The sequence below is a fragment of the Aotus nancymaae genome, unplaced genomic scaffold (genome assembly GCF_030222135.1).
Source record: "Aotus nancymaae isolate 86718 unplaced genomic scaffold, 86718_ANA_hifiasm-v0.15.2.pri h1tg000058l, whole genome shotgun sequence".
Lineage (NCBI taxonomy): Eukaryota > Metazoa > Chordata > Mammalia > Primates > Aotidae > Aotus > Aotus nancymaae.
The window spans coordinates 34,594,960-34,613,693 of NW_026988472.1; the positions used below are offsets into that span (position 1 = coordinate 34,594,960).

An 18,734-nucleotide genomic window follows, 5' to 3' on the forward strand; every position below is an offset into this window, starting at 1 on the left:
TTCCTACCAAGTAAAATACAAATTACACAGTTTAGCAACCAACCTCTGGCCAAACTGCCTCTGTCCTGTCCCTCCCAGTAGTTTCCATAGACTCTATGTGCCCTAAACTTAGAGAGTACATTTTTATTTCCATTCCTTTATGCTTCTTTTTGCTCTTAAAAAAAAAAAAGGCCGGGCGCAGTGACTCACGCCTGTAATCCCAGCACTTTGGGAGGCTGAGGCGGGCAGATCACAAGGTCAGGAGTTCGAGACCAGCTGGCCAACATGGTGAAACCCTGTCTCTACTAAAAATAATTCAAAAATTAGCTGGGTGTGGTGGCACATGCCTGTAATCCCAACTACTTGGGAGGCTGAGGCAGGAGAATTGCTTGAAAATGGAAGGCAGAGGTTACAGTGAGCCGAGAAGGCGACACTGCACTCCAGTCTGGGTGAAAGCGTGAAACACCATCTCAAAAAATAATAAATAAATAAATAAATAAATACAGGTTACTTGTGACCAATTCTTGGCCCTTATGTGACTTGCAGTGGCAGCATCTGACAGATGCTCACTCTGTGATTCACTTTCCTCACTTGGCTCCCATGGCCCAACCTCTTGGTTTCCTCTCACCTCACTAATACCTTAATGACCAAACATTTACTTGAAGATTAGCATTCACGTACTTAACAAATGAATGTTGCGTGCTTACTCTATATGCTGGGCAGTGATGTAGCACTTGGGATACAATAGTGAACAAAACACAGGGAAGTTGCCTTCTCACTCTTTGCTGGAGCCTCCTCTTACCGCCTCGTGCTGCAAACTCCAGAGCTTAGTCCTTGGTCTTAGTTTGTCTACAATCACTCCTTTGGTTATCTCACTCCGTCTCATGACTTCAATTACATCTATGTACCAATAACTCCCAAATTTACATCTCCACTCTAGACCTGTCTCCATAACTCAGATTTGTACATCTCCTTTTTGACGTCTATCAGATGTTTCAAAAGTAAGTTTCTGCTCAAATGTTACCTTCTTAGCAAAACCCTGACTGTACTTGTAACCCAAATCCCCCTTATATTGTTTTTTACCTCCTAAGTCTGTATCACCTTATGATATGCTATACCACTCATCTATGTCTGTGTACCTCTGCCAGAATGTAATGTTTAAGAGGAAAAGAAACTTCCCTGTGTTTTGTTCACTAATATATCCCAAGTACCTACAACACTGCCCAGCATATAGAGTAAGTACCCAACATTCATTTATTAAATATATGAATGCTAATCTTCGTAAATGTTTGGTCATTAAGATATTAGTTCTTAACCCTCTTAAAAAAAAAAAAAGCCAGGTGTAGTGGCTCACACCTATAATCACAACACTTTGGGAGGCCAAGGTGGGAGGATTGCTTCAGCCTGGGCAACAGAGTGAGACCATCTCTAAAAGAATTTTTAAATTAGCCAGGCATGCTGGTATGGGGCTGTGGTCCTAGCTCCTCAGGAGACTGAGGTAGGAGTATCACTTCAGCCCAGGAGGTCAAGGCTGCAGTGAGTCATGATCGTGCCACTGCACTCCAGCCTGAACGGAGCAAGACCCTGCTTTATAAAATAAGAAAAAACATTATAAAAGCATCCATATTTTGCCTGTAATACACAGATAAGTTTTCGAGCCAGTATCTACTGTCACTTTACTGTGAAAGATGTGGAAGTTAACATTTCTACTTCTCCACTCCCCCAAATATTTTATAGTTTTATATTAAATGAATTCAATGCTCATTTCTAATTTTTTTAAATCACAGTTTCTCCATTCTGGGGTTCTGTCTATTGATTGATCCTTTAGTCTACTAGATTCAATACCAAATAGTTCCCCCATCCCTGTCAAGAAAGGCCAATGGGTACTACAGTCCTTGAACTCCTGAATACTTGAAAATGCTGGTTCATGGCCTTTATTTGAAGAATGAATTGGTTGAGTATAAAACTCTTAGGTTACAACTTTCTCAGAACTTTGCAGACATTGTTCCACTGTCTCTTAGCATTGAGCATTTCTATTGTGCCTATAATTCTTGATCCTTAAAGTTCACTAAATAAGACTATGATTATGATTTGTTTTTTCATTTTGACAATTTCTTGGAACAAGAAAGATTCTAATCTTTATTTCAGGAAAAAGTTTTTCCATTACGAATATTTTTCTAGTTCATTAGTTGTTCTCTTCTGGAATTTCACTTGTGTTTGGGTCCTTTATCTGTCTCCATATCTATCCTTCTTCTCCATAATCATTTTCGCAACTTTATTTTCTTACCATTTCATTTTGTGATTTCCTAAAGCCCACTCCCTCTGTCCTTGGCTATATGGTAAGATACACTTTTTCTTATTGTTGCTTCCATGGTGGCTTTTACCTTGATCACATTTTTTTTCTTCAGCTTCTTATACCCTAACTGCCCCTATTGCCTTGTAATACATTCTTTGAACCTCTGTATGTCTTGAGTTTTTAATTTTTTTTTGCGGGGGGAGGGTAGAGATGGGATCTCACTGTGTTGCCCAGGCTGGTCTTAAACTCCTGGCCCTAAGCAATCCTTCCACCTCCATCTCCTACAGTGCTGGGATTACAGGTGTGAGCCACCACATCTGGCCTGTCTCAAGTTTTTAAAAAGACATCATAGTGTATTTGCAATTTCACTAAGCCTGCAGACCACTGCTAACCAACAGAATTTTCTTTGATGAAGGAATGTTCTGCACTAGCCACATGTAGCTATTAAGTACTTGAAATGTGGCTGGTGCAATGTAGAAACTGCATGTTTAACTTTAATTCATTTAAACAACTTTATTTAGCCACATATGTGGCTAGTGGCTACTATTAGAGGAAATTTCTAGATTCAAAGGGCTCCCCTGCATGAAAATATAATGCATTTTAAAAAAAAAAAGTCTACAGCCAAATGCAGTGGCTCACACCTGTAATCCCAACAACACTTTGGGATTCCACTTAAAAGAGGTAGCCAGGGTAGTCGAATTCATCAGAGACAGAAAGTAGAAGGATGGCTGCCAGGGGCTGGGGAGGAGGGGATCAGGGAATCAGTGTTTAATGGGTATGGAGTTTTGTTTTACAAGATGAAGAGTTCTGGAGATGGATGCTAGTGATCATTGCACAACAGTGTGAATACACTTAATGCCACTGAACTGTATACTTAAAAAATGGTTAAGATGGTAACTTTTATGTGTATGTTATCACAATTTAAAAATAATAATTTTTAAAACTAAATAAAAAGCTTTTGGCACAATTCCACAACTATAGCCTCTCCTTTTTTAAACATCCCTCATGTTACTAGAAGATATTTTATTGAAAAAAGTAATTTCTTAAAGAGGAAAAGCTAATTCGGGGCCTTCAGTAAATAGAAAACCTAATAATAAAGCCTCTAGGGAATTGTTCTTTGGCCCATTTGGCTTTTATGATTATTATTGAGATACAGTTTATATAACATAAAATTCTCCATTTTAAAGTGTACAATTAAGTGATTTTTAGTACATTCACTGTGGTGCAACCATCACTACCTTCTAATTCCCCATAAAGAAACACCATACCCACTAGCAGTCAGGCCCAACTCATTCCTCCCCCCATCTCCTATGGATCTGCCTCCTCTAGATATTTCATATAGATGGAATCATACAACATGTGGTTTTTTGTGCCTGGTTTCTTTCACTAAAGCATGTTTTCAAGGTTCATCCATATTGCAGCATTCAACAAATCTTAACTCCTTTTTATGACTGAATGATATCCCGTTGTATGGATATACCACATTTTAGTTATCCATTCATCAGCTGATGAACATTCGGGTTGCCATTACTTTTTGGCTAATGTGAATAATACTGCTATGAATGTTTGTGCAGAAGTTTTTGTGTGAACATGTTTTCAATGGTCCATTTGCTTTTACATTTTTAAAACGATATACTACTGTCTGCTGATGACACTAAAAGGGAGTAACATGGAAGTACTAAGCCTTTGGAAGTATAAAAGAAACAACAAGACCTGAAATATAAGAAGTCATCTCCTAAACCCAAAAGTCATTAAACATGGTCATTAAAATAAGCTCAAATAAAATCTTTTTTTTTTTTTTTTTGAGACAGTATCTTGCTCTGTCACCCAGGCTGGAATGCAGTGCACAATCATGGCTCACTGCGGCCTTGACCTTCTGGGCTCAAGCAATCCTCCCACCTCAGCCTTCTGAGTAGCTGGGACCACAGGCATGTGCCAACCGCACCTGGCTTTTTTTTTTTTTAATTTTTTCTAGACATGGGGTCTCCCTATGTTGTGAAGCCTACTTTGAACTCCTGGGCTCAAGTGATCCTCTGCCTCAGCCTCCACAAATGCTGGGATTACATGTGTGAGCCATTGTACCAGGCCTCAAAATCTTAACAGCACAACTCTGACTGCCACATTTCAATAAAGATTGAAAAGATCTTGTGCTGGTCTTGAGAACAACTGAAGTTATCTAGGAGGCACAAACGAGAGAAAATCTATGCCATGAGGACACAATCAGTCTCAAACTCTAATTAAACTTGAAGTTGATAAACCTATGGCCAATACTCATAAGGTAGACACACATTCACTAAATCCCAGCCTCCCAGACACCTGATAAATCTTTAAACAGGCTAATTTGAGAGAAAAATAAAGATGATTTTACTTCCTAAATAAGTTACCTCAAGGGGCAGTCTGAATACACAAATCTTTTCTAAAGGTTTAACAAGTTTCACACTTGTTGGGACTTGTGTCACACACTTGGGACTGATGTTAAGGAGGGAAACCAGGCCTTTCCTTACCATATACCTCACTATTGCTATGAGAATTAGGTTCTGTGAACAATGAGCCTATTCTAACTTACACTGGCAAGTCTAATAGTCTTACTACCTAATTACCAGAATGTTTTTAAAATCTCTAACCCCAAAATACAAAAAAAAAAAAAAAAAAAAAAAAACTGTAGAATAGACTTGATATTATTCAACATCATCAGGGTCCCTGTGCAGGTGGCTATTTAATACCCAATGAAAGCTGGGTGCAGTGACTCACGCCTGTAATCTCAGAACTTTGGGGCCAAGATGGGCTGGTCACCTGAGATCAGGAGCTTGAGACCAGCCTGGCCAACATGGCAAAACCCCGTCTCTATTAAAAATATAAAAATTAGCTGGGTGTGGTGGTGCACACCTGTAATCCCACCTACTCTGGAGGCTGAGGTATGAGAATCACTTGAACCCAGGAGGTGGAGGCTACAGTGAGTCAAGATCGCACCACTGCACTCCAGCCTGGGAGACAGAGTAAGACTCCATCTCAAAAAAAATACTCAATGAAGATATCAAAGATGGGTATCTCCTCCTAAAAGGATATCTAAGCAACTATTATGTCCCAGGCACTATGATAAGTAGTTTCCCTATATTATGAAATCAGTGACAACAACCCCAGAACTTAGATGTTTTATCTCTACTTGACGTATGTGAAAACAGAGCACCTAAAAGACTGAGTAACTTGCAGGAAGTATTCTGTCAGGAAGGCAAATGCTTTAGCAGATAAATACATTTAAATTTCATACTTAGACCTTCCTCTCTTCACTTCCTCCTCAGGAACCCTCTTTCTGGGGTTACAATTCCACTTTAGTATATAGCCTATAAAAGACTTCAAAGAATTGGGTACGATCTCATCTCCTTTAATTCTTGAAACTTTCCTGGAGCAGTTCAAAGGTTTAATGAAATTAGCCTCATTCTATAGACAAGGAATTAAAGGAACAGCGCCATTCAGGTCCCTGTCCTAAGTTAGAGTGATCTGTAGTGTGGTATCAGAGACATAAGTAATGAAAAATAGTTGCTGAATTGCAGTGAATTGGTCTAAAACTAGTAAAACAATAACTGATTTCTTAATACTAAACATTCAGGGGGAAAAGAAAGGAATGACTGTCTCAATCCCACTTTGTACCTGCCTTTACCCAAGAATTCCCTGATGGGACAACAGAAAGGTCATAATGAAGCTAGTCTAGATGGAGCCTTGCTAGCCCAATGGATGCCACTGACTGATGCCTCTGTGTGGATGATAACGACAGCAATGGCTAGCAGTGACTGACAGGATCTCTCATTCTCACAACAACCCTGGAAGTCAAGCGATATTACTGCCATTTCACAAACAAGGAAGCTAAAACAAAAAGGTTAGTTAACTTGCCGGAAATTCATTCAGCTAATGAGTAGCAGAGCTGGTATCCAAATCCAAGGCTGGCTGACTCAGCTGCAGGCGCTGTTTCCATATACCAGATGTTGTTTCTCTAACATAGGTGAGGAGAGGCATGTTCTCTCTCCCTCTCTCCTTTCCTCTTCCCTCCCCAAACCCATTACCTCACAAAGTAATCGTATTCCGTTCAAAGGGCAAGGTGACATTTTTTTGTCTAGGTCTCAGCAGATAAACAGTAAATATTAACCAGAAGGCCAGTGTGAGGCTCCAACTGCTTGTAATGCTTTCAAAATAGAGAACTTTTCCCATCCTTATTTTTGGCAGGGGAAGGGAGAAACTAAAACATCTTTGCCTTATTTGACTGCTTTATTCTTGTTATAAAGCTAGCCAACACCTAGATTGAACATTATACTGAAAACTTTTAAGTCATTAATTTTAGTGTTGATTTCTAAATAAATTTCAGTGTCTACAGTAAAGACACAATTTTAGATTAAAATAAACCTCTTTTCAAATTTCATCCAAAAAAGCTTTAAAAAGATGTTCAAAGTGACTATAGTTAATAACAATGTACTATATACTTGAAAAATCACTGAGACTAGATTTTAAGTGTTCTTACCACAAAAAAAAATAAGAATGTGAGGTAACATACGTTAATTAGCTCCACTTAACAATTTCACAACACATCATATTTCAAAACATCATATTGTGCACCATAGATACAGTTTTTATTTGGCAACTTAAAAAAAATTTTAAAATAATGAAATAAATTTTAAAAATGTTTAATACACTTTCTCCAAACTATCCTTAGTTCAGTAAATAACACTTTTCTCACATTTCAGAAATATTCCCATGTAGATACATGTTTTTTTCAAATTCCAAATTTTTATCCTGTGTTTTATCAAATGGTTTTTTAAAAAAGAACTGGTAAGGTACATACATAAAAATACTGATAAAATACATACCTAGCCAATAATTAGTCCATGGAACAAAGGAATAAATATTTTACTATCTCTTCTATGCTAATAGTCCCTAGAATCAATCAATAAACTATGAGATTGTGTCGACCCTCAGAGTTTATACATTAAACAAAGGGGTTTGGACTTTACATACTTATTTGCTCCCTGGTTAAAAAAAAAATTGGTAGGGTATATACATAAAAATAATGGTAAAATACATACCTAGCCAATAATTAGCCCATGGAAGGAAAGAGTAAATCTCTTACTATCTCTTCTGCGCTAACAGTCCCTAGAATCAATCAATAAACTATCAGATTGTGTTGGCCCCCAGGGTTTATATATTAAACATAGGGGTTTGGACTTTATATATTTATTCGCTCCCTGAACCACGTTTTATTGGATGTCTACTGTGACCAAAGTCATGCTTCATTAGAACAATTGGTCAAAATATCTAAACAGGATGGCCAGGGCAAACCAGGGTCACCTGATTCCACATGTGCAGGGGTCCCTTTACAGTGTACTTGTATGCAGCAACCCTGTCAATAACTCTTTAGCATATCCATTTGTTCCTCTTCTACCAGTTTTGTCATGTACCCAGCTGTACAGACCAGAAACCAAGAAGTGAGCTACAAACCCTCCCCTCTATCTCAACCCTAAATTTAAACCAAATTCTACTTCCTAAATATGTGATGAATCAGTTTCTGCTAATTTCTACTGATAAAACCTTATTTCAAACTATTATCATCTGTTTCTTACCTGGACCACCACAATAACCTTTCAAAATGTACTTTTTGTTTCTGATTTCACTCTTACCTCGCATCTGCCCTGAACACTGCTATTATCTTTCTGAACTATAAATCTAAACATGTTATTATTAATCTACCTAAAATCCTTTAACAGCTTCCCACGTCCAAAACGTAAAGCAGGCTTCTATGTTCAAGAGCCTTTAAGTTTTGGGCCCTATTTTCCCAATCTTCTTTCTCACCACTTCCTCCACCCTCCTCACCAGACATTATTGGCACCCAAAGAATAGGTCTCTGAACACTCAACAATCTCTCACATCTCTCTGCCTTTCTTCCCTCCTCAGCCACCTAATGAACATTTTATTTTCTACACCCTTCAGATTGAGTTCATCTCAAATTACTTTTAAAAGCTTTGAAAAAAATTTTTAAATCCTTGTCTTTGAGAATACTGAAATATTTAGGGGAAAAAAATGATATGTGGAATTTACTTCAAATACAGAAGGGAGGAAAATGACAGGAGATGAAATAAATTTGCTCAGTATCTTCAAGTGAGCTTCCATAGAATTTCAGCTTATAATGCTTTCGTAGCATTTATCTCCCTCAAGTGTACCAAAAATTTTCTGTTTTCTTTTTTTTGAGATGGAGCCTCACTCTGTCGCTTAGGCTGGAGTACAGTGGCACAATCTTGACTCACTGCAACCTCCACCTCCCAGGTTCAAGCAATTCTCCTGACTCAGCCTCCTGAGTAGCTGGGATTACAGGTGCATGCCACCACACCCAGCTAATTTTTCTATTTTTAGTACAGATGGGGTTTCAGCATGTTGGTCAGGCTGGTCCCGAACTCCTGACCTCGTGATCTGCCCACCTCGGCCTCCAAAATTGCTGGGATTGCAGCCATGAGCAACCGCACCCAGCCCCATTTTCTCCCTTAGTGCTTCTAAAGCACTTTGTGTATCTATTTATATACCTTCTCATACTTTTTTTTTTTTTTTTTTAATCTACAGAGCTTCTTGTGGTCTGGTCAAACCTTCTCATACTCAACTGAAATTGCCTGTATTCTGTTTCTCTTCCCTCCCAGACTGTGAACTCGTAAAAAGCCAGGGACTTCGCTGTTTATCTCCAACCCCTAGTGAGGTTCGCAGCTCATTATGGCTGATCAATAAATGTTTTCTGAATAAATGAAGGCACAAGAAAAATCAACACTGGCAAGAGAAAAATAATAGCTTATATATGGATTCTTTTTTCTCATATAAACACAAATCTGAAAAAAATACTTTTCATTTAGAAAAACAACAGGATAGGGTTTAGAAACAGTCTGGGCTTCTGCTGGAATGGGTTAAATAAGAAAATATTTAAACCCCCTCCCAACAAATAATTTTTTAACATTGTTAAAATTTGATATTCAATAATATTGTAAATTTTATTTATCTTTGGAATTCTATTTGCCTCCCCCATCTACCAATAAAGCACTATTTACCATGAACTCTACTGCTTTGTAGTATTAAATTATACACACATATATACATAGAGAGAGAGACAGAGAGAGAGAAAGAGAGAGAGAAAAAGGGAGGCAATTAGAGAATTAAGAGTGGACACTTTGGAATAAAACATAACTGGTTTCAAAACCTCACCCTAATGCTACTGGGTGTGACCTTGGACAAGTTATTAGTTGAGGCTGCAGTGCACTATGATTGGGCCTGTAGCTACCCACTATACATCTACAGGCATGTATGTATGTATGTAAGTATGTATGTATGCATGCATGCATGCCTGGACAACACACTGAGATCTCATTTCAAAAACCAACAATATATTTTCAATTCTGGTACACAGATATAATTTATTGAAAGTTTACTATTACCTATTTTTATTGTTATCAAAAGACAATAGCTACTGGTAGGGAAGAAATGTATCATTAATGCCTTGGATGAGGCATGATGTACACAGACCTTCAGCTATAACATTCATTTATTCAACAAATATTTATTTCATACCTAATACGCATATGGTGTGATGGGGAAGATACATAAGCAGCTAAGATGCAGTAAATAGTTTCTGTCCTTAAGAAACATATAATTTAGAAGCCAATCATAAAATCTAGATTGCAAAGAGTAAGGAAGTCAGTCATCCTGACCTCAAAGGTAGCTATATGTGACAATGAATATTTGTGTCTATATACATAACCATGATATTATAAAGAATAAGTTTTGTGTGGTTTGTTTTTGGATTTTTTAGAGATGGGGTCTCACTCTGTCACCCAGGCTGAAGTATAGTGTATGATTACAGCTCACTGCAACCTCAAACTCCTGTGCTCAAGAAATCCTCCTGACTGCTTCCTGAGTAGCTGGGACTACAGGCACACACCACCACACCAGCTAATCTTTTTTTTTTTTGGGTAGAGATGGGGTCTTGCCACGTTGCCCAGGCTGGTCCCGAACTCCTTAGCCTCAAGAGATCCTCCCCGCTCAGCCTTCCAAAATGCTGGGGTTACAGGTGTGAGCCACCTTACCTAGCCCATCATCATTTCAAATGAGACCTGCAGAAGGAAGAAACCTGCCAAGATGGATACTAAAGACATTATAAAAGCTGTTTATTAGACACTCAGATCCAATAACATAATGAAACTTTTAAAGAAAAGAGAGTACTTGCACATCTGGCCACATTTCTGACGTAAAAGTGTTTAATAAATGTAAGAAATTAGAGATACTACCAACTCTCATCATATTATAAAAAGCATTAAAGTCGACTACCGATAATGGTATCTCCACATTGTCTATCACGGGTTAAATCAGCCCATAGTTCCTCTACATACTTATGACAAAACCTTTGTTAATCCTTAACTTCTGAAATCAATATAGGTATTTTAGGGGGTCTTGGGAGGGGTTTTTTTAAAAAACAGGGTCTCGTTCTGTCACCCAGGCTGGAATACAGTGGCGCAATCAAGGCTTACTGTAACCTCTGAACTCCTGGGCTCAAGCGACCCTTCCGCCTCAGCTTCCCAAAGTGTTGGGATTACAGGCATGAGCCACTGTGCCCGACCTCAATACAGGTTTTAAGTTAAAATGCATCATTAAGGCCAGACGTGGTGGCTCACACCTGTAATCCCAGCACTTTGGGAGTCCGAGGTTGGCAGATCGCTTGAGGCCAGAGTTTGAGACCAGCCTGGCCAACATGGCAAAACCCCACCTCTACTAAAAATACAAAAATTAGCCAGGCGTGGTGGTACGCGCTGTAGTCACAGCTACTCCAGAGGCTGAGGCAGGAGAATCACTTCAACTTGAGAGGTGGAGGTTGCAGTGAACCAAGATTGTGCCACTGCACTCCAGCCTAGGCAACAGAGAAAGACTCTGTCTCAAAAATTAATTAATTAATTAAAATAAAACACATCATTAAGTATCTTTGCTGGGAGGCACAGTCAAGAGAAATGTTAATTAATTCTAAAGTGTTCAGTTGGTTTGATTCCAAAGCCAATAGTAAATTAAATTTTAAAATACAATCATTACTTTTGAAGGGAAAGGGCAGATGATGAGGTAGAGGGGAATAAGAGTACAAAAGTGCCTGTAGAGGCCGGGCAAGGTGGCTCACATCTGTAACTGCAGAATTTAGGGAGGCTGAAGTGGGCGAACTGCTTGAGTCAAGGCTGGTTCAAGACCAGATTCAAGACCAGTCTGGGCAACATGGCAAAACCCCATCTCTACAAAAAATACAAAAATTAGCCAGGTGTGGTGGCGCATGCCTGTCACCCCAGCTACTTGAGAGGCTGAGGTGGAAAGACTGCTTGAGCCCAGGAGACAGTGGTGGTAGTGAGCCGTGATGGCACCACTGCACTCCGGAGCAAGATTTCATCTCAAAAATAATAATAATAAGGCCGGGCATGGTGGCTCACGCCTGTAATCCCAGCACTTTGGGAGGCCGAGGCAGGTGGATCACAAGGTCAAGAGACCAAGACCATCCTGGCCAACACGGTGAAACCCCGTCTCTACTAAAACTACAAAAAAATTAGCTGGGCGTGGTGGCAGGTGCCTGTGGTCCCAGCTACTTGGGAGGCTGAGGTGGAAGAATCACTTGAACCCAGGAGACGGAGGTTGCAGTGAGCTAAGATTATGCCACTGCACTCCAGCCTGGTGATAGAGCAAGACTCTGTCTCAAAAAAATTAAAAAAATAAATAAATAAATACTACTAATAATAATAGAGAAGACAGAGGCACTACTAAAGGCCACCATCTCTAAATCCAATTTAAAAACAATCCAACCATTTCATTATACTGAAATAGGGAAATAGTACACGTGTGCATGCAAATGCTCACGTGCATATGTATTTGTTTAAATGTATTTTTGCATTCTTTGAGTTTGGATATGTTTTATTTAAAAGGAAAGAAATTATATTAAAATATATACACGTACATAAAACATATATTAAAATACACTAATGATAGCCATTTATGTTCATCTGTATTTACCTTTTCAGTAATATTAAAATATATATAAATTAGGAGAAACCCAGGGCCTAAAGATGACCATAAGATTTTTAATGAAAATTTTACAAATCTGTAAAATTTTACATGTCTTGTATTACAAATTCTGTAATACAAGAAGCTGATATGCTGAATCAATTGTTACTAAAGCAACTTCTCGGTTTTTTTCAATGACTTCCTTGGAGGGCTGAACTTCCTAAAAAAAAGTAGAAAGTAAAGGCAAGAGATAGTGTGCAATTAAAGGGCAAACCAATACCATGCATTTTACTCCTTAGCAAAAAAGCTGAGGAAAACAGAAAGGCCAGAAAGTACAGAGAGAAGTCAAGGAGAAGCGAGTGCTTTCTCCTCTTCGGTATTTCAGCAGACCCTCTTCCCTTCATAAACTGGGATGAATTCAACTCTCTGCTTTCTCTAGCCTTGGCTCCGGGTTGCCTGGTCTTGTAATAGAAAATGTGGCAGTAGTAAGGGCTGAGTACCCCTTATCCAAAATACTTGGACCAGAAGTGTTTCAGACTTTTGTGGATTTTGCAATATTTGCATATACGTAATGAGCTATCTTAGGGATGGAACCCAAGTTTAAACATGAAATTTATCTGTGTTTCATATACACCTTATACACATAGCCTGAAGGTAATTTTATACGATATTTTTAAACAATTTTGTGCCTGAAATAAACTTTGCTTCAGGCAGAAAATTGTTAAAAAATATCGTATAAAATTACCTTAAGCAGGCAGATCGACTGCTTGAGACCAGAGTTTGAGACCAACCTGGCCAACATAGCAAAACCCCGTCTCTACTAAAAATGCAAAAATCAGAAATCAAGTATCAGGTGTGGAATTTTTCACGTGGTGTCATGACTGTACTTAGAACGTTCTGGATTCTGGAGCATTACAGATATTGGATTTTCGGATTAAGGAAACTCAACCTGCATTTTAAAATAGCATTTTCGGCTAGGCGCAGTGACTCATGCCTGTTGTAATCCCAGCACTTTGGGAGGCTGAGGTGGGTAGATCACCTGAGGTCAGGGGTTCAAGACCAGTCTGGACAACACGGTGAAACCCTGTCTCTACTAAAAAATACAAAAATTAGCTGGGCATGGTGGCCCGTAATCCCAGCTACTCGGGAGGCTGAGGCACAAGAATCACTTGAATCCAGGAGGCGGAGATTGTAGTGAGCCGAGATCGCACCACTGTACTCTAGCCTGAGTGACAGAGTGAGACTCCATCTCAAAATAAAAGAAAATAAAATAGCATTTTCATACTAAATACTGCATTGTACTTACAAGCTTAAGACTCCTAACCTCAGCTGGCCCCTCGATGCAGTTCAGCAATCTATCTCATAAATTCTTGGCTTCCTACATTGGCCCATCCCCAAATGACCAAAGCTTTTCAACCCTTTCCCATTATCCTTCAGCTTTCCACCCAACCTCTGCAGTCCTTCTGTATGTGCAGATAAACCTGCTTCACAGACAAAATGGCTCCCGACATTCAAACACTCCTTTTACATTCTGTGCCTGGAAAGGGGCCTCATCCTTAACTGCCTTCCTGTCTCAGAGAAGGGGAGTTACTTTTCATCTCCTGCACTCACCTAATAGCCATCCCTACAGCCCTGGACCCCACCCGGTCCCTTCCCCTTCTCTGGAACGTGCTCTATCTGTTAGCCCTTCCTTTCTTCATCTTCAGCCTCTCGCTGTCCAGGAACTTTTTTTTTTCCTATAAGTGTATAAACATGTTCAACTTACTTTCGTCATCCAGGCAACCATCAAAAGCTATATTCCTGCCTCTTCAGTCCCTTTGCTGACCAAAATGGCAATTTATCCAAACTGCTTCGCCTAACTCTACTTTCACTAATTTCTCAATCCATCCTAGCTCATCTCTTCTATCTCCTCTCCACTAGCCCATGCCTTACTGAACCTACACTAATTTAGATACCAATGACCTAAATGCCAAACAAAAAAGTCTGCTTTCTCCTCAATGGCTGATACTTGTAGAAACGTTTTATCCTTAACAGTGTCGAAAACACTTTTTCTCCTCCTTCTCTTCCCAAAACCTCATTTTACATGGACTCTTTTCTGCCTACTTCTTAAATACCTAAAGGAGCCATACTTGACACTCATATTCTACAAGCATGCTCTGGAGACCACCATCCACTTCCATACACGATACTGCCTACATTCTTATTATCCTAAATTTCTTCCTCTAGCCACAAACTCTCTCAAAAGCACCAAAGTCACATCTTTTCAACTGCCTAGAAAAAACATCCACCAGCAAGCAACTCAAACTGTAACAGGTCAAAAATCTTCCCCCCTGCCCCTGCCCTTCCCCACCAAACCTACTCCTCCTTTCAGGTAACGGCATGACCAGGCACCCAATCTCCCAAGGTAGAAAACTTAGGGTCATCCTTGAATTACCTTTCTTCCTCACACCCCTAGCCTCTTTCATCTATCATCAAATCTCATCCATTTTACTTCATAATCTCTTGAATGCAGCTACCTCTCTGTCCTCTTTACTATTAATGTACTTCAGATCTTCATCTCATATGTGAATCATTTCAACAGTTCTCTACTACTAATCTCTCCCTGACTTAGTCTTACTCCACATACCAGGATTATCGTCCTAAAATAATTTCGAAATTGAAACAGGATACCATATTTTTCTCTATCAGACTGGCAAAAACTAAAAAGAAAAATAATACTCTGTATTGGTTAGAGTGTGGGGAAATGAACATTCCCATAAACTTGGTGAGGGGAATATTAAGGCAAAATACCAAGGGAATTTAACCATACTTGAAGCATAACCAAACTTGCAAATGTGTATACCCTTTGATCTACCAATTCTATTTCCACGAATTTATTCTAAGGAATAAAACAGAATGTACACAAGATCTATAAGTATATCCTAAAGTTCCCATCAATATCAGCGAAGGCCAGAACCTTTTTTTTGTTTTTAACATACTATACTATTTGCCTGGAATGTCTTTCTGCCACCCATACCCTCCTACATCCTGTAAAACTAGAATTCATCCTTGATTTCAAAGGTCAGCTACTCCATCCGGTCTCCATGGCAGTTTAGTCACACCTCTGTATCACACTACAAACTTTCTCTCCCACAGCAGATCATAAGCTCTCCAGGGATAATGGTTTTATGTATGTATTTATTTAGCATATCTCTGTATCTATGCTACCTACAACAATATCTCACACATTAAGGGTCCAATAAACATGTGTTGAATAAAGGCATTTTCTTCCTCTTTCCACAAAGAATTCTTTTTCAAAATCTCAAGTTTTCAAAGGAGTTTCAAAATCTCAAAAGAAGTTTCCTAAAATGCTGGTGGACTTCAATATATTAATGCTATATTAAATTCCCGTATTAAAACAGGTATTCAAGCAAAGCAAATATTCTTATAAATTTATAAATAGTCTAAATCCTTTATATTTGAAGTGTAATTCCTTAAGGCATAAGAATTTCCATACTGGGTCAGAACCGTGGCCTAGCCAACCTAGAATTTTATCTCTGAAAGTGGTACCAACAAATATGTTGTAAGAAGATAACAGCTGTCCTTGCAGATGCTAAGATAAACACTTAAAGGTGTGCTTCAAAATACTTTACTTTTCTCCAATAACCTAGTATGAATTCATCACACTTGATACCATGTTTTGGAATCATGCTTCATACTATGAAATCATGTTTCATACTCTTGATGTTATCTGTTATATAGTATTTTACATATTATATAAGTACTTAAGTATTAGATAAACAGTACTGTGTATCCATATTCAAGAAAATAAGTAGCAGCACAGTGTCTAACACCCGTAATCCCCGCACTTTAGGAGGTCAAGGCAGGCATCTGCCTGAGCTCAGGAGTTCAAGACCATACTGGGCAACATGGCAAAACCCCATCTCTACTAAAAATACAAAAAATTAGCTGTGCATGGTGGTGTGCACCTACAATCCCAGCTACTCAGGAGGCTGAGGCACAAGAATCACCTGAACTCAGGAGGCAGAGGTTGCAGTGAGCCAAGATCGCGCCACTGCACGTCAGCCTGGGCAACAGAGCAAGACTCTGTCTCCAAAACAAATAAACAAAAAGAATATAAGTAGCTTGGTTGGACTTCTTTATTTCCCTCCCAAGTTGAAGTCCTTTTAGGTTTCACGAGGGTTCATAATTCTAATAAAGGTTGATAAAAGCCTAATCACATCCTTCATGATTCCAAAGTTAAGTCAGTTCTATCCCTTTCAGCGTTTTGTTTTTGTTTTGTTTTGTTTTGAGGAGTCTTGCTCTGTCATCCAGGCTGTAGTACAGTGGCACAATCTTGGCTCATTGCAACCTCCACGTCCCAGGTTCAAGTGATTCTCCTACCTCAGCCTCCTGAGTAGCTGGGATTACAGGTGCCCGCCATCACACCTGGCTAATTTTTTTATTTTTAGTAGAGACGGGGTTTCACCATGTTGGCCAGGCTGATCTCAAACTCCTGACCTCAGGTAATCCACCTGCCTCGGCCTCCCACCAAAGTGCTGGGATTATAGGCGTGAGCCACCATGCCTGGCCTCAGCCTTTGTCTTTCTAAACTGAAGAAATCTCATTGTCCTCTTGTGTCCTTATATAGAAACAACTCTACTCTGCACCATTTCACTTTCTTTCTTTTTTTTTTTTCCTCCTAAGACAAAGTCTCGCTCTGTCACCCAGGCTGGAGTACAATGGCATAATCTCAGCTTATTGCAACCTCTACCTGCTGGGTTCAAGTGATTCTCCTGCCTCCTGAATAGCTGGGACTACAGGCATGTGCCACCACACCCAGCTAATTTTTGTATTTTTAGTATAGATGGGGTTTTACCATGTTGGCCAGGCTGCTCTCGAACCCCTGACCTCAGGTGATCCACCCACCTTGGCCTCCCAAAGTGCTGGGATTACAGGCGTGAGCCACCACACCTGGCCTTACTTAATTTTCAGTTATCTTGTAGCCTCCAAACTAAAACAACAATGCAGATAGGTCTACGAGATTTACTTTAATTTTACATATATTTAAAATCAAGAAAATTTCACCCCTGATATAAATTAGGAAAGGCAGCCTTAGAAAACACCTTTGACAATCACTGTACCCCAAGACTTACAGGAAATCATAAGGTAGTCCTCGCAGTTGCCTTTGTCATCATCTTGCTGGTCCACAGGGATCCCATTGGCATCTATGACTGCTTCAGAGGCACAGTCTGCTACCAATACTTCTTCTGAAACTACGTCGGTGGTCAGAGGATCCGTGACAATTTCTGCTTCTACTACACTATCATGAACCACATGTTCAACATGTCCAACATGTCCAACATCAGACACATGTATAGATTCACTTGTCAAGACGTGTTCTGGCATAGACATTGAGGCTGAAGTAATGTCAGAAGCTAAAACATCATCTGGGACGGTGCAATGTGCTAAAGAAACTTCTTCAGTTACATCTGAGTCCAGCACTTGCTCAGGAATGATGACCGTTTCAGATACATCTGCTTCTTCCATGATATCTGGGCACTGAACATCTTCTATAACAACGTCCTCAATAACATCTTGGATTACAACCGAATCTGGGTCATCAGGAACAAAGTTATGCACAGTTATGTCTGAATCCACAACATCTGAAACAAAAACAGTTTCTTGTACTTCCACAACAATTTGATCACCATCCATGTGTGTACCATCAGCTCCTTAAAAAAATAAAAATTAAAATGACAAATTTCAGGTAAGTATGCATGACTACGATTAATGTAAATGTTACTTAATTTCTACTGGGAAAACAAGACTGGCTCCTCAGTTTTCTTAAACATTGACAAAGATTAAAGAAATAAAGAGGGAATTTATTTTTGAATTATATTAGAAAGATGTTTTTAACACAAGAACTTTTCAATCATCTCAAATCAATGAATAGATTTTTTTTAAATTAGGAGAACAAAGCAATTGAGGCAGTCACAGAAAAACTATATTCACGAAAGTAAAATTCTAGGCACACTAATAAAATCCATATACAGACAGGTGCAATGGTTCACGCCTGTATTCTCAGCACTGGGAAGCCAAGATGGGCAGATGACTTGAAGTCAGGAGTTTGAGACCAGTCTGGGTAACATTGCGAAACCCCATCTCTATTAAAAATACAAAAATTAGCCCGGGTGTGGTGGTGCAAGCCTATCCCAGCTTCCTGGGAGGCTGAAGCAGGAGAACTGCTTGAACCTGGGAGGCAGAGGTTGCAGTGAGCCGAGGTGGTACTGCTGCACTCCAGCCTGGGTGACAGAGCAAGACTCTGCTGGAGAAAAAAAAAAAAAAAGCCCATATACATAGGTACTTAAGGGAAGATTATAAAAATTAAGTAACACAACTTCAGGTGACAAATATACTATTTTCCCTCAGTATA

The 18,734-nt window shown here is 39.3% G+C and overlaps 1 protein-coding gene across 8 annotated transcripts in view; it reads right to left on the minus strand.

Moving 5' to 3' along the window:
- Nucleotides 1-18,734, minus strand: part of ZFX (zinc finger protein X-linked) — a 68,619-nt gene that overhangs the window by 17,158 nt on the left and 32,727 nt on the right. For all 8 annotated transcript variants that reach the window (XM_012448836.3, XM_012448835.3, XM_021670471.2 and 5 more), the window contains one exon: nt 17,455-18,033. In XM_012448836.3, coding sequence (XP_012304259.1) covers nt 17,455-18,033 — 579 coding nt within the window. The remainder of the gene's footprint in view (nt 1-17,454; nt 18,034-18,734) is intronic.